This window comes from Rhinolophus sinicus, linkage group LG13 (assembly GCF_036562045.2).
Source record: "Rhinolophus sinicus isolate RSC01 linkage group LG13, ASM3656204v1, whole genome shotgun sequence".
In the NCBI taxonomy this organism is placed as follows: domain Eukaryota; kingdom Metazoa; phylum Chordata; class Mammalia; order Chiroptera; family Rhinolophidae; genus Rhinolophus; species Rhinolophus sinicus.
Genome location: NC_133762.1, coordinates 4,671,529 through 4,686,446, shown reverse-complemented (window position 1 = coordinate 4,686,446; position 14,918 = coordinate 4,671,529). Strand labels below are relative to the sequence as shown.

The window sequence follows — 14,918 nt, the reverse complement described above, 5'->3', positions numbered from 1 at the left end:
AGGAGTGGATGATTTGTTAGCACTCGCTTGGGGAGACACAGCCACCCGCCAGCACGGCATTTACCGGCCACCTCTGACACCGTCCACAGCTGTGGCCGGCAGGCTCTGCAGCTCCCTGTAGCCAAGTCCCAGACAAGCTATGTGACCGCTGCGGAAAGAAAGGACACAGCCGCCCTCTCTCAGCCCCTGAGGACGGGTTTTCGTCTTTGACTTCACAGACAGCTTCCAATTGTTACGGAAAAACATTTTATTAAACATATTCAGCTCGCTTCCAATGAAATGATTAATTTTTTCATTTACAGTGGTGTCCCATGTTTGTCTCCTGTTCTTTTTTTTTTTTTTTTCCTTTCAAAACCAGCACCAAAATGTCAAAGAAAAATACCATGGGTACAGTACGTAATGTAAGTTAACTAATGGAAACTATATACATTTGACTCTGGAGAAAAGCCATGCTATTATCGCCATTGAGGGCCTTTCAATGTCAAGCCGTGGTCATCTGAGAGGGTTTCATTTGCACGAATGCAAACAGCACCATAAGATCGTAAGACTCTAGTTAGTGACACGCTAGTGCAACCAACAGGTACAGTACTTGAGGGACAGTACAGGGTGTCGTTCACAATAAAGAATTGTCGCTGTTGTAGTCACAGGGCTGCAGTGACTTCTGAAGAAAGTGGAACAAGAGTGCCACCATGGTTTCCCCGAAATCAAACACCGCTTGTGGGCTGGTGACTTTCCGCAAGTGCTCAGAAAGTCATGGACTTTGGGGAACCATTGGGGTGTTTCATAATAACTGAACCCGTCACTTGCATTCTGAGGGTGTGAGGCCCCTGGCAGGGGCGTCCAGTTGGTACGATCAAGGTGGCCAGGGAGCAAACTCAGGGGCACCAGGGAAAGCGCTCTCCTCGGAGCACAGATATGTACTTGCGTGCTCTGCCCGGCCCACAGACCCAGGTGACAAGCCAGCCGGGCCACCCCGGCTCTGTCCACATGTGATGAAGCACCGAGCATTTGTGGCTGGGGGAAAACTGAGACCTAGCTCCCCAAGATTTAAGGGTTTTGTGGAAACGGGGCTTTGGGGAGTCTGCTGGTGGCCAAGCCTGAGCTGGGGGGTGGGGGTGGACAGTATTTTGCACAGGCCCGGGGGCAATGGCTGGCGGGTGACATTCCAGGGTGAGCGGCTCCATCCCGGCCTCCTCTCATTTCTCTGCACAGAGTAGCACCTAAGGAGGTGTTTCTACGTCTCTTTGATTCAGGTGGGGCTGCACCCAATCCCTGCCATCCGCACCACTTCTCTGCCTCTGGGGAGGGGCGTAAAAATCCAATCCCAACACACAGCCCATCAGGCAGGCTGGAGAGGGCAGAGAGGTGTTTTTGTTTTTCTTCCTGATGTAAGCCCCCCCTCCCCCCCAAGTGGCAACATCAAAAACACGAACACAGATACATCAATACAGCACCGATACATCAAGAAGCGCCTAAGTGAGATCCCTCTGAAATAAGGGAGGAGAAGGTGGGCTTCTTGTGGTCCAGTCCTTAGCACCCATCCAACACCCACCAAGGCGCTCAGCGAAACAGAACCTCCCAGCATCTAGGATCCCTGTTCCCAGGCTAGGCTCCCTTCCTCCCAGCTCCTGGAGCGGGCAAGGACCCCCAAATCTTCTGAGCTCTCAAAGAGGCCATGCTTGTCATCTCCCGGGGCTCCAGAGAGGGCACAGTTCTGTTCTGAGGGGCGAGGGGACTTCAGGACGGAAAGCCCTCCTTCATGCTTTTCTAGTGTCATTCTTGCCCCACTAAGAGGAGGGATCAGTGACGACAGCATGGAAGGGCTGGGCTGGGGTACAGGAAGGTCTGATGGGCACGCAGCGATCCTGGCCAGGTGGCACTCCTCCCCTGATCCTGTCACACCAGGTCACATGGCCCCTGGAGGAAACCTGCCCCGTGATGGGCGAAGCAGCCAGGCCTGAGCTCGCGTCCTCAGATGTTCTAAAGATAATCAACGTCAGATAGATGGCCAAGGTCAACGGGAAACCATCTATAAGGTGCAAAGCTTTACGAAGTGCTGGCTAGAGTAGAGGTCCCCAGAAGGCAGAGGGGGAGCCCCGTATACCCCTGACAAAGCTGTGCTGAGCTCCCCTTTATGCCAGCAAGCTATCCCATAGCCCAAATTAGCACGTGTCCTGTTTCAAAGCACCTGGGAGAAAGGCTCTCGATGCCTCCCCAAACCCAAACCCTTCCAGAACATTTTCCCCACATGGGTGGGTACACAACTACTTGGCCCTGGTCTCCTTGTTGGCTTACGCACGTTCAGCCTCTCAGAGGGAAAACTTCCGGGATCTAGAGGACAAGTTTTCAGAGATGGGCACGCAGGTCACGTGCCAGTTCCTGGGGTGTCACGAAGGGCTCCAGCCGCCCGGCCCCTTTAGGAGAAACCATTAGCAGAGGCTCGCTGAGATCTGTCCTTTCGTCCAGGGTGTCGCTGGCTTTCACAATAAAGCCTGTTTCCATGTCAAATGTCTTATTTTGGGATAGCGCCCCCATGGTACATCAAGCACTGGGAATTCAAACGTCAGAAGAAAGCCAAGACAGAGGCAGTCAGCGACGCGTCTCTCTGTCGGCAACTGTCAGAGGTGTTCCCCTTGAGGTACACGGAACGTTAGAAACTACGCTTATTTTGTGACTCATGCCTCATTTTTTTCCTTATTGTAGAAAGCCATCCAGTGGCTGTTAACAATATATTAAGTATAAAAAAAAAAAAAAAAAAAACACTAACGGCAAACGTCAAGTTCGCTGTCAAGTTCGGTGGGATTGGATTTGGGGGACAGCCTGGTGGGGGGAGCAGTGACGTGCTTTGGGGGCTCCTGGCCGGGCCGCAGGACTGGTGTGCTCTTGGGTGGGCGGGCTTTCAACTAGCCATGTCATCAGGATTCAGACCTCGCATGGGAGCGTCGCAGGACGGTGGCAGCGCGGGTCATGAGCTTGGCGATGGAGGTGGTGGGGGCTGACGCATCTTGGTGGCATAAAAGTCCCTGCACGTCTGGCAGCACCGCTGGTACCACCGCATGTCCTGACAGAGGTTCTTTTCTCGGATGACCCGACAGTACACCGTCCACTGGTCCCGAGTGCACTTGTAGGTCAGAGCAGCTAAGGGGACAGTGGAGAGAGAAAGCCCAGGTGTTATGGATGGCACGGGGATGGCGTGATACATGCACAGAGATGGCCTGCGGCCTGACACACCCTGGGGCTGCCCTTACCAGGTGTATCCTGCAGCCTGGCACAGACCAGGAGGTCATGGCCCCTGCCAGGGCCACTGTGGGTGCTGCTTTCTTCTACAGGGGACATACCCGTGTCCACTCTGACCCCCTGGCAGAGTTTCGTGTTCTGGCTGCCTCCTCCAGGCAAGAGTACTGTTCACTCTGCTTCTGAGCTAAATGGCACTTACTGTTATCTTATGGTGGATGATGTCATCCCTGCTGGCATTTATGAAACAGAATGGCACAAGGAACTGAAGAGCAAAGGGCCCACAAAAGCACAATGTCACAACACAGGCAAGTGGCCCAAATCTCCTTCAGCGTCTTAGTTCTGCGGAGAGAAGGTCCTGACCTAAGGGGTCTCTGTAGGATACAAAGGGGGCTTGTGCATGCAACAGCCTGGGGGCACCTCGGTGAGCTTAAACCCCCCCAGGGAAGCCACTGAGAAAGCCCCTTCATTCTGGTGGCATCCAGCATTGGGCCAAGGGGCTTCCGGCATATTCCCTGGGGATTTCTGTTTGCAAAAGCAGAAACTCTGTCCATGAGCATCATCAGATCAGTGTCAAAACTTCTTCGGGTGCCACTGCCAGCCTGGGGCATGGTCTGCTAAAGAGCTGGTTCTGGTCACTCAGAGTCAAACTGCTCACACAAGAGCTCCCCACTGAATTAAAGACCCCACTTCTGTTTTCTTCTCAACCATTAGCTTGAGGAATATCCCAGGTGTAATCAACAAGTTTTCATGCATGACACCCTCAGATCCTCCATTTCCAGAAGAAAGCACCTCCCTTGGTCCCCATCATGCACAGGAACCCTAAGACACTTGAGGAACATTCTTTCGTGTTCCCCGTTTGTTGGCAGAGGAGATAGTGGGACAGTTAGAGGGGCCGCGTTGGAGACTGCAGTTAGCAAGCATTTTTTTTTTCACGAAAAGGAATGAAATTCCATCTCTGAAACCTCTGCTCTTCTACAGAACTGACAAATGGTGGCCTCTCGAGGACTCAAATGAGGCTCAAACCTATAGAACCCCCACTGCCAGTGGGGACTGGCTGGCTTGGGGGACACAGCACCCCTCAGGAGCCAGGGCCAGCAGAGGCACTCACCAAGGCGAGGGGAGGTGATGGTGTTCACGTTGATCTTGTCATTGCAGACCTCCTGGTGGCACTGTCTGTAGGCTGCTGGCTTCGAGAGGGCAGGGCACTCGTTGCCATGGCGCCCGGTGACCTTGTGCATGCACTGTACCACGCGGGACTGCAGGCCCTTCCCACAGGTCGACGAGCACTGCCAGAGACAGGGACAGCCTGAGCTGGGGGTCTCACCTGGGCTGGGGGGCTCTGACCCCACGATGCAGCCGCCCCTGGGCCTGGCCCCTGTATGTCATTCCCAGGTGCTTGAAATAATTGCAGGACAGGAGGGCTTGGCCATGCCCCAGCTGCCTGATGGAAGATGGTTTCAAGATGTTATGGATTGAACATTCACAGGAATCCCTAACCCTGAATGGTATTTGGAGGTAGAGCCTTTGGGAGGTAATTAGGTTTAGATGAGGTCTTAAGGGTGAGGTTCCCATGATGGGATTAGTGCCCTTAGAGACAAGGGAGAGAGACCAGAGCTCCCTCTTTCCACTATGTGAGGACACAACAGGAAGGTAGATGTCTGCAAGCCAGGAAGAGAGCCCTCACCCACAAACCTTGACCTTGGACTTCCAGCCTTTGGAACAGTGAGAAATAAACGTCTGTTGTTTAAGCTCTGCAGTCTACGATATTTTGTTATAGCAGCTCGAGCTAAGACAAGATAATCGCTGAAATACTAGCTTATGCTGGTAGCATTTCACATCCCACCTCTCACCCCTGTTGCAGGCAGAGAGCTGGACTTTGCAATTCTTGAGACACTGGGCAGGGTGGCCTGTTGGTGTCCCGAAGGCTCTGAGCCTGATGACCATGGGGGTCCCCCCAGCACGTTGTGCTGCGTGAGGCTCCTGGGCCTTTGCCCAGCCCTGTGCACGGAGAGGGGCCCAGTATTGACTGGGGTTGAATTTCCCACAAGGCTGGAGGGTTAGGGCTCAGAATTAAGTCAAGTTAGAGAAAATGAATTAGTGCAACCTTTCTTGCATTATAGACTCATGGACTAATATCGGAGTTAACAGCTTTAATTTAGACGCCGAATTCCTAGTTGCTGGCGTCTCCAGCACTTGCAGCCCTGGGTTTGCTCAAACCAGCCAAGGCAGTAGAACAGACCATACCCAGTTCCCCAAGAGTGGACTTGGTAAGACTTTACTGTGTGGAGCTGCTCTCCCCCCGTTCCTTTTCCTGTTCCTTTTCCTGTTCCTCTTCCCACTCCTTTAAAGTGTTTCACACGCAGCCTGCCAGGCGTCCGGCTCCTCCACCCTGACCCTGCGCTCTGAGCTCCTCGGCCCTTCCCTGCTCTCCCTGCTCTCCCTGGGAACTGTCTCTCCGTTCAGTTGGTCTCTTCCCAGCCTGAGTCCGGTAGGTGTGTACACTCGCTCCATCTGATGTCCCCCGTGATTTACAGGGTTTTGAGGGCGCTCGGCAAAACTTCAGTGAAACAAAGGCCATGGGGCAGCAGCTCAGTTGGAGTTAATATGGGCAGTTTGAAGCAGAGAGAGGGACGCGGGGGCTATTGCATGTAGTGAAGAATTAGGTAGCGTCTGGATCCTGTGCTTCCCCGTCTCTGCCCCCTCAGGCCTGACCACAGCCTGTGCTGTAGGAAGGGCCTTCCCTGGGAATCTGGGAAGAGCCACCAGGCCAAGCTCCGCAGGAGCCTGTGCTATTACCATCTGTGCCTGGTGGGTACCATCTGCTCCCAAAGGGGCTTTTGTGCACCAGGTGAATTCCTCTGCTTACTAGTCTGACAAGCAGGAGCATAACTTTTTGCACTTTAGAAGGATAAAGGGGCCCAGAGGGCGTGGTGCTCTGAAGGAGCCCCAGTCTTTTCAAATCACAAAAGAGGTGGAAACACCACAAGCAGCCCGTCCATGGGCCCTGGCCTATTCCAATCGGAAGAGTGTCTCTCTCCAGGACAGGCCGTGCCTCAGCTTTGCACTTTGTTCCACATCTTTTGGATAAATCCATCCAGGGTATCTCATGGCCTTGAGAATTCATCATGTATCACACATGTAGAGTTCTGGGCTCCAGAGCTCAGGAGTTGGCGCTGGAGCCCACGGAAGTTTGACAGGTACTGAGGTGGAGGGATGGGGTCACGTGAGGAGGTTCCCACCAAGGGGAGACCTTGAACGTAGGGCAGGGGCCACAGCAAAGTGACTTCTGCCTGAGGGGCATCTGGGTGGGAGCTGGCTGCAGGTCAGAATCTGCTGCATGGAATTACCCAGCGAGCGTTTACAAATCTTCATGCCCTAGACCAGTCAGTATCTCTGGAGGGGCACTGGGCATCAGTGTTTTTCAAAGCTGTCCAGGTGACTGCCACATGCGGCCAGAGCTGAGACTCTCCAACTTAACCCTGGCCTTCTTCCCAGTGTCCCATGTAGAGTGGGAGCAGTTCTCTTTTCTTGCAATGCATTAGTTGAGTATTTATATATAGATAAGTGTAATTAAGCAAGAACGGACGTTCAACTGCAGCTCTGATAGCTGAGTTTATATACAGGTGACAGGGGTACTCGAGTACAAGGTAGCAAAGGCTTTCACTCAAAATTATTCTTGGAAAGAAGTAAGTTGCCTAACATTTAAGTAAGAACAAAGCCTCTCACAGTTCAGAGACAGGAGGAAGGGATGCCCTTAATTATTTTGTAGCAAGCTCACTGGGGGTAAAAGAAAACGGGGGGGAGGGAGGCAAAGAAATGTGATGGTTTTCTGGGGAGGTAGAACTTCAGAACCACAAATGAATGAGGATGACGTAAGAAACGTCAGAGCTCACTTACAAAAGCAACCTGGTCAGTGGACACACCCGAGACTGGGAGACCAACCGACAGGGTGAAGGAAGGCAAAGGCTCTGAATGCAGAGCAAAGTCATGCCAACACAGTGCCATCTTATGCCAACGTGGTACGACGCTATGCCAACACAGTGCAATGTATGCCAGTGCAGTTCAATTTTATGCCAACGTGCTACAATCTTATGCCAACGCATTGTAATGTTATGCCACAGCTCGTGAGGGAAGATCCAACGAAAGCAGCACAGATTCACAAAAAGGCGGCATCTCTGTGAACGCAGCCGGCACACTCCGGCAAACCCAACAGGTGACTCAGAAAGTGGAGCCGTGATGACGCAGACAGATACTGCAAATATTAGGGTGCACCTTACAAAATTGGTTATAGTCAACTGTTTTGGACCCTGTACAAGCAGCAATGTTATCAGGTTCAACTTCATAACGTGCTAGAGAGAGAGAAAACAGCAGTATTTCCGGGTTAAAATACAACTTTATATACGGAATGTGTAACTACGTCAATAAGTAACCTATTGTAAGTAAGCATTTGACTGGTCCGCCTACATGATTAAAGACTTTTATATCTAAGTTAGTCATAAAAATAAATAAATAAACAAACCCTGCTCCCTGGGGAAACGGGGTTACCCTGTACTCAGGGCCTCATTTCTGTGACTGTTTGGCACTAACAAGACCCACTTAGGGAAGAGAGAAATCTATAGACACCAACATCTCTGTTCTCATATCTTGACCTGGACTCACCCAGGTGGGAAGCTGGGTATCTTCACATTCTTTCTTGGAGAGGGCACCATCCAGGGTGGCACACGTGGTTGTTGGGTTTCTGGGTTCCCAGGAGCCTGCACAGGCTGATGGAGAAGACGCCTGCAACGATGCCTGTCTCACTCCTGTGGCATCTCCTGCCACAAGGTGGGCAAGTAGCCTGGCTGAATCACTTCCTAGCCCGGAATGCCAGGAAGGGTTTTGATGTCTTTTGCAGGTGTCATTATTATGGATGTGAAAAATCCGGCAAGGCCCCCATCCTGTGGACCTATGAAAACCCAGTGCGAAATTGACAACGTCTCTGCCCGGAAATGATCAATGACCATCGTAAAACTCAGGTGTTCGAGGGCAACCTTGAGGATCTCTGAAAGTCCTTAGTCTTCTTTCGCATGCTTTGGGGCTGTGGGTGGGGGGTAGTATTCACAACACCCCTAGAATGTGCAGGCGGTGTGTTGACTCGTCCTGCGGGCTCACTCGTATGTTTCCACAACAGCGTGGAACATTCCACAACAATCCTGAGGCTGACATTGGCCATCCGGCTCAGTGGGGGGCAGTGTCTTGCCCAAGGTCAGAGAATTAGTGAGTGGCAGGGGAGGGGTAGGACCCTGGCGCCCAATCCCACAGACCAAATGCCATCTTGCTGCATGAATTAGAGGTTGGACAGGGTGGTTCTTTGATGGGGGGGGCGGAATCCAAACACTAGGTCACTGCCCAGCCCCCCCCCCATTTATTCATTGTCTTTCTTAGCATGAGTCATTGGCTTTTAATTCTCCAGTCTAGAAAAAGAACGGCTCCACAAGATCATAGAAAGTGTCTCCAAAGCTCTTCTACAGAGACGCAAGAGTCTGTTCTCATGATCCCTCCCGACCCCCACACCTCCAGGAGGCAGGGTCTGGCCAGGTGAGACCCCTCAGCTGCTGTAGGGGCACTGGGAACCCCGCAGACTCTGCCTCTTCTAGGGATTTGAGCCCTGGGCTAGGTTTTGTGAAATTTTAGCTGGGGTCCTAGAGGCTGAAGTTCACGCAGCTCTGGGCTGTGAATGGCTTGTGCTCGCTTGGAAGAGCTTTGGAGAGCATTGGGTGTTTGCTTATCCGCCTGGACACGATGTGAGCCAGCCCCACAGAAGCTGTTTCACTGTGTTCGTCGGATGAGAAGACAGGTTAGAAAGCGGCCATGTACAGAAGTGGTCCCAGTTTTGCTCAATACTCATGTATGTGTACTCATATAAATGGAGGCCAGGCCATGAAAAAAATTTCCCATGCTCTCATGGGGTTCGCAGGACTAATTTTGCTCTTCTGTGTCTTCTATAGTAAGATGGAATTACCTATATAATTAAAAATAAAAGAGAAGAACTCCTCCAGGGATACTTTGACATAGCCACCACCTTCCACGGTAGCTGCATTTTCATTTGAGTCCAGATGGTACCCAGCCTGCCCCTGGCCCCACATCCACGGGCGACCACAGCTTCCTTGATCAAGTTTCACCGAGGATGGGGCAGTGGCAGGGGGCAGGGGGGCTGTTAGCACGCTGTGTGCCCACTTACTAGCTGTGTGGTCTCGGGCAATTTACCTAACCTACCTGAGTCTCCAGTTCTTTATCTGTGGCTTGAGGATACGAAACCCTGCCTTGCGGAATGGTTTCCAGATTGAGAGAGCTTGGAACAGGTGCCTAGCCGGCTGCCTGGGATGGAGTGGGTCCTCAGCAAGCCCTGCTATGCTTGTTGTAATAACAGCAGCAAGTCCAGGGTCAAGAGCAGAGACACCTGACCAGGGGGTCCCCGGAACCTGGGAGGGTGCACTCAGCCCCCAGGCCTGCTGGCTTAGTTCTCCCCGCCTCACTGATCTGGTAGCTCCACCAAATAACCTCCAGGAGCACGAGGAGCGGCTGACGTGGCCCCAGGCAGGTTGGAGGGTTGCTTAGAAAGGGGTCCTCCTGTAACCTGAGCTGGCCGCACTGAGGATGACACAGGCGTGGACGAGGAATTCCATCTCTGTCCGCCTCCCCTCAGCCTCCACTTTAATTACTCAGCGAGGAGGAGACGGCACCATCTCCTGATAGCATCAAATTAGCCCCAAGCATCGCAGGGCAGCCATTTTTTCAGGCTCTTAAAATCCAAGCAAACAGATCTATAATAAGACATATGTGGTCTTGTTGGAAGCAGTCCTTTACTGTTGGGTGTTTCGTTTTGTTTTTTCCCCCCTCCAAGTCCCTCATTACATTACCATTTCATGTGGCTCTGGAAGATACAGGAAACTGAGACAAAAATGGGATCAGCAATAATTCCTGCAGAACTTGGGGTAGAAGTCCCACAGCAAAAGCAATAATGAAATTTAAAAAAAAAAAAAAAAAGGTGCACAGAGAGCAAAAGGTTTACGGCAGCAAAAGAATGAGAAATATTTGATTTGCATTTACTTATAGGCTTGCAATGCAAATGATAAAGGGACTGGTGGAAAAGAGAGCTCCCACTTGGTAGATAAGAGTTTTCTGCAAAAAACGGGAGAAAGGCCTTCTGTCCCTGCCACCCAGGTGACAGCGGGGTATTGTGTGTGCGAGCACGACTGGCCTGGCCTCTCTGGAGTAATGATAATAATAAAAATAATAATAACCGCCGCAGGGCCCAACGTCCATATGCCAACCGTGAGCTGGTAGTGGGTTTGCACCTGTCCTTGTTAGTTCTCTGCAATCCTTACACGAACAGTGCCCACTCACACAGTAGGTGTGCAACACACATGCACCAAATGCATGACAGCACCACGGACCCTCAGAGAGGGAGACCGCCTGTGTAACTCTTCCCAGGGGCCCAGCACCGGGCCCCCCACCCTGTCCTGCACTCCCCACCTCCCCCCTCACCCCCCCATGGCCACACGGCCTCTGAGCAGGAAGGAACATGGTCTCTGCCATTGCATGAAGGTCTGACCGTAAGGAGAGGCTCCACCACAGCCGTGAGGACGCCTTTCTCCTCCCTTCTCCCACCTGTAAAATCATGACTATAACTAACACCAGATCCCAAAGGGATATGTTGAAAATTCACTCAAGTAGGTTGTAAAGATCTCGGGAAGAGGAAAATGCTACAGGAATGTTGAAGGCATGCATGAGCTCTGGGCACGGGCGGGCCCCCTCCATAGGCTCTGGTGTGAGCAAGGGACCAGGTCAGGGTGACACAAGGTGAGGACCTGCCCCTCACTGCACAGTGTGATGGCGCCGTGCTCTCTCTGAGCCGTTCTGAGGGGCCAGCCTGCCTCAGACAGCTTTGGGTAACAGAATGAGAAACACAGGGGGTAGGGGGGAGAGAACCTCCTACAGTAACTCCATTTTCTGTTTGTGTCTGAAAGGCACTTGGCTGGTGAAATGTCCAAAGCTCTTCAAAAGCATTTTTGATGGATTTCCCCTGACTTGGCATGAGCAATGCAAACCTCAGAAGCTGTCGAAACCTGAAATAGCAGGTTTAAACAATAATGAAAATCCCCACTGTCTTTGCTCCAGCCTTGAAACTGGAAATGCTTTCTTACACACACACACACACACACACACACACACACACACACACGCCCTTAGACTCCTGCTCCCTTTCAAGCTGCCTTTTTCCTCCTGTCCTTGGCCTTGGCTTTGGGTTTCCCCTCATCTCTCTGAATTTGCAGCCTGCTGACCTCCAGAGTCTGCTTGGGACCTTATAGCCAGGGGCCCAGAAAACCGAGGTGACCCCCGATGACTTTGCTTATCCCAAGAGCTCTTCACTCTGGTTGGTGAGCCTGGAGCTTGGGGCACGGAGCTGGCAGGGGCAGCTCTCACTGTCTGCCCAGTTCGGTAACTTGGCTTTCCCATCAGCGACTGTCTCAAAGACGCTCAGACACTCCACCCCATTACAGTCTCTCAGAGGAGCCCCGATTCCCAGGGGTTATGACCCTGGCTGGAGGGCCTGGTGCCGGGAGGTGCAGGGTACACGGCAAAAAGGAAACAACACCAGGAGGCCTCAGACCTGAACTGACCACACCTCACTCTGCTTCCTGCCCAAGCCTACCTGAGACCACAAGAATCGCCCTTGCTCACAGTACAGGGTGCATTTAGCCAGTGACCGCTAGGACCCTTCTCACTCCCCGGCTGTAATGACAGCTTTATTCTGATCCACACCTGGAGGGCTACAGTCCAGACGATGTCATGCTGCCTGTCACTGTGTTGGCTTGGGTCCCCCTCCATGACCTCTGAACTCTCAGTGGCTTATCAGGTACCACGGAACTATCGCGTCTAGACAAGTCTGCCACGGAACATTTACAAACGTCTTCTAATCAGAACCTAAACTGCTGCTAGCTCGCCTACAACTCCAGGGCCTTGGGGACCCATCGGTGACCTTTCTCAAGCTGGATATACTTGGATGTGAGACAACATTTCTCAGTGCGGTTCTATCAAAGGCTGGGCAGCCCTTCTGCTAAAAGAGAAAGTGAGGTCAGAAGAGGTTACTCCTGGGGGCTGTGTCTCTCAACACGTAACACCAGGTGGTAGACTCGAGACAGAGAATGGACTTAGTTGTCACATATGAAGGCACCTTGAAAGCTCTGAGTATCTGAGAAATAGGCAGGGCCAGCATTCATGATTCCCAATTCAGAGAAAAAGAGACCGAGGGTCAGAGAGCTCAAGACCCATCAAATGGTGAAGCAAAGCTGTAACATAGCCTCGTAATGCCTCTAACCCAGGACTGTGGGTTCTGATGGCATATTTCTTGTGCAAGAGCCTTCGTGTAGAGTCTCCCCTCCAATCTAAGATTCATTCTGGCAGCTCCCTGCTAAGGTTTATTACATTCCTGTGCTTGAGTTGGGGAGACACTGGATTGCTGGCCTCAGTTCTATGGCTTGGGTCAGATTTTCTGATCCAGGAGTACATAGGAAGGAGGTGTTTTGGTCTTCCTCAAATTCACCGTTATCCAGATGCCGTCCTGTCAGCAAACTGTCAGCACGGCCAGCAAAATGGAACCTGAGGAATCTGGCTTTTATGCACTCCAGGGGTTTGGAGGAGTTTGGATTCTGACTTGTGTGTCAGCGGAAATGGCATTTCGGCAAAGACCAGATTCCAATGAGTTTTGCTCTCCAACGGGCAAACCAGCCCTTCCTCCATAAAGCAGAGGCACAAAGCACGTTACCTGCCTGAGCCAAGCAGGTAGATCCAAGTGGCTGCAAGAAACGTGGGGAACTAGAGAACCATGGCCTGGGGAGACCACAGTGGCCATGAGAGGACGCAGCCCACGGGGCCCTGTTGCCAGATTTCTGTAGAAAAGCCCAAATCCAAACTTCCAGGTGAAATTTTCCCCTTTTTAAACGTTAGCAACTAATTCCACAATGTTCAAGAAGACTGTACAGGCCACGCCAAAACCAGTGGCTCTCGGGCCATCAGTCTGCAACCTTCCAGAGAAGAGACAGTGAGAGAAACGATGGGGAGTTTTCCGTTGCTAAGATCGGAAGTGAACAGAAACATACTGTATGCTCTCATTGGAAACTGTCATTAGAAAGTGAGACATTACAAAGGTTCATTAAAAATGTTACAGTTTTGGGGAAAAGCCTCTCTAGAACGCATACTGGATGGTTCTCACATGTGACAACAGCACTCACCTCTCTTGTTGGCGTAAACAGGCACCTGTCTGTCCAAGGTGTCAGGTGAGTAAATCAAAGGAGGTTACACAGCAAAGATCGCTTTTTGTCACTCATCCGAATGCCGCTTACCCCTCCCTGGCCCAGGGGCGCTGCTCTGGCTCTGGGGGAGGGCTCTCGCTTGCTTTCTCCAGCTGCACGGCCTCACTCTGGCCCTGCCCGCCCTCACCCACCCCGTCTGCTTCTCTACCCACACATCCCGGAAACAGGAAAATGCTGTTGGCCCACAAGCCCCCCGGCTGTGTGTCTGGGCCACGGCTCCCTAGCCTTTATGAGGCTCTTGGGATGGCTGTGAGGCCAAACCCCTGCAGGATGCTGGGGCGCAGCCAGCATGCTTCACGGGGTGGCATCCAGAGCACCCTGCTTTGTGCCTTGGCGGGCATTCCATTCCCTTCAATTTGCACGTTGTGTGGGGGGTCACCGGCAGGTGCTGAGTTTGGGAAGAAAATGAATCTGCCTGGTTAGACTGGGGCCACTGCCTTGACTTGAGGCCCGTGGGGAGAGCCGAGTGCCTGCCTCATGAGTCCGCTGGGCTGCCGGGCAGGATGGAATGGCGGGCACACCAGACTCACCTTGGACCAGTCCCCAGTTTTCCACTCGTAGCAGCCGGAATAGTCCTCGCACGCCTCCTCGGCTTTCGGCCTTGTGGATGCATCGCATTTTCCCTGGGAGTTGGTGCACGTCACGGTTCGCTTCTGGGTCCCTTTGCCACAGTTGGCGGAACACTGCAAGACACCGTGGGAATATGTAATCCAGCCCGACTCGGTTCAAGTCCCTCCACACCTCGTCAGCCCTACTCAGCGCCAGAGCCAAAGCTGGGGATGCAGGGACGAGGGTGTCATGTGTGCCCTTAAAGCCTCTTGGTCTTCTAGAACCTTCTGCACCGGGTCCCAGCTGGGACTCCCCCCAAGTGGCTGCTGATGGGGGAGCGTCACGGAGTCAGGAGGGGCAGAACTCAGGGCACCCAGAAGGTCAAGCTGAAGGACTGGAATTTAGGTTCAAAGACCAAGGCAGCAGGTGAGTTCAAGGGTAAATGCTGGTGGGTCCATGGGAGCAGGTGAGGACACTGGGCACACAGGTCTGAGGTGCTGGCTCCCCCAGCTGGCTCCAGGTACACAGCCTGTGCCCGGGCCAGACTGCGGCCAAGCACCCGCTCCGGGTGGGAAAGGAGGAGAAGGAAAGCAACAGCACACGTGATTCTCACACAAGGCAGCTGGCCAGCCCAGGCAGGGAGCTTCAAAGACGATTTTAATGTGGCCACCAAGGATGGCCACAGAGCCGTGCTCCCTGTGCTATGTTACTTCCTGGGAGATATGGCAAGGGGAGGGGACCTGGGTAGGGTCTGAAGGACAACGAATGATGTGCCAG

At 52.6% G+C, this 14,918-nt stretch overlaps 1 protein-coding gene across 2 annotated transcripts in view; it reads right to left on the bottom strand.

The window, feature by feature from the left end:
* Nucleotides 1–228: 228 nt before the first annotated feature.
* The window catches only part of ADAMTS17 (ADAM metallopeptidase with thrombospondin type 1 motif 17), a 244,956-nt gene continuing 230,266 nt past the window's right edge, over nucleotides 229–14,918 (bottom strand). For both annotated transcript variants that reach the window (XM_074317645.1, XM_074317646.1), the window contains 3 exons: nucleotides 14,123–14,275; nucleotides 4,346–4,523; nucleotides 229–3,138 (listed from right to left, as the gene is read on the bottom strand). In XM_074317645.1, coding sequence (XP_074173746.1) covers nucleotides 2,966–3,138; nucleotides 4,346–4,523; nucleotides 14,123–14,275 — 504 coding nt within the window. In that variant the 3' untranslated portion in view covers nucleotides 229–2,965. The remainder of the gene's footprint in view (nucleotides 3,139–4,345; nucleotides 4,524–14,122; nucleotides 14,276–14,918) is intronic.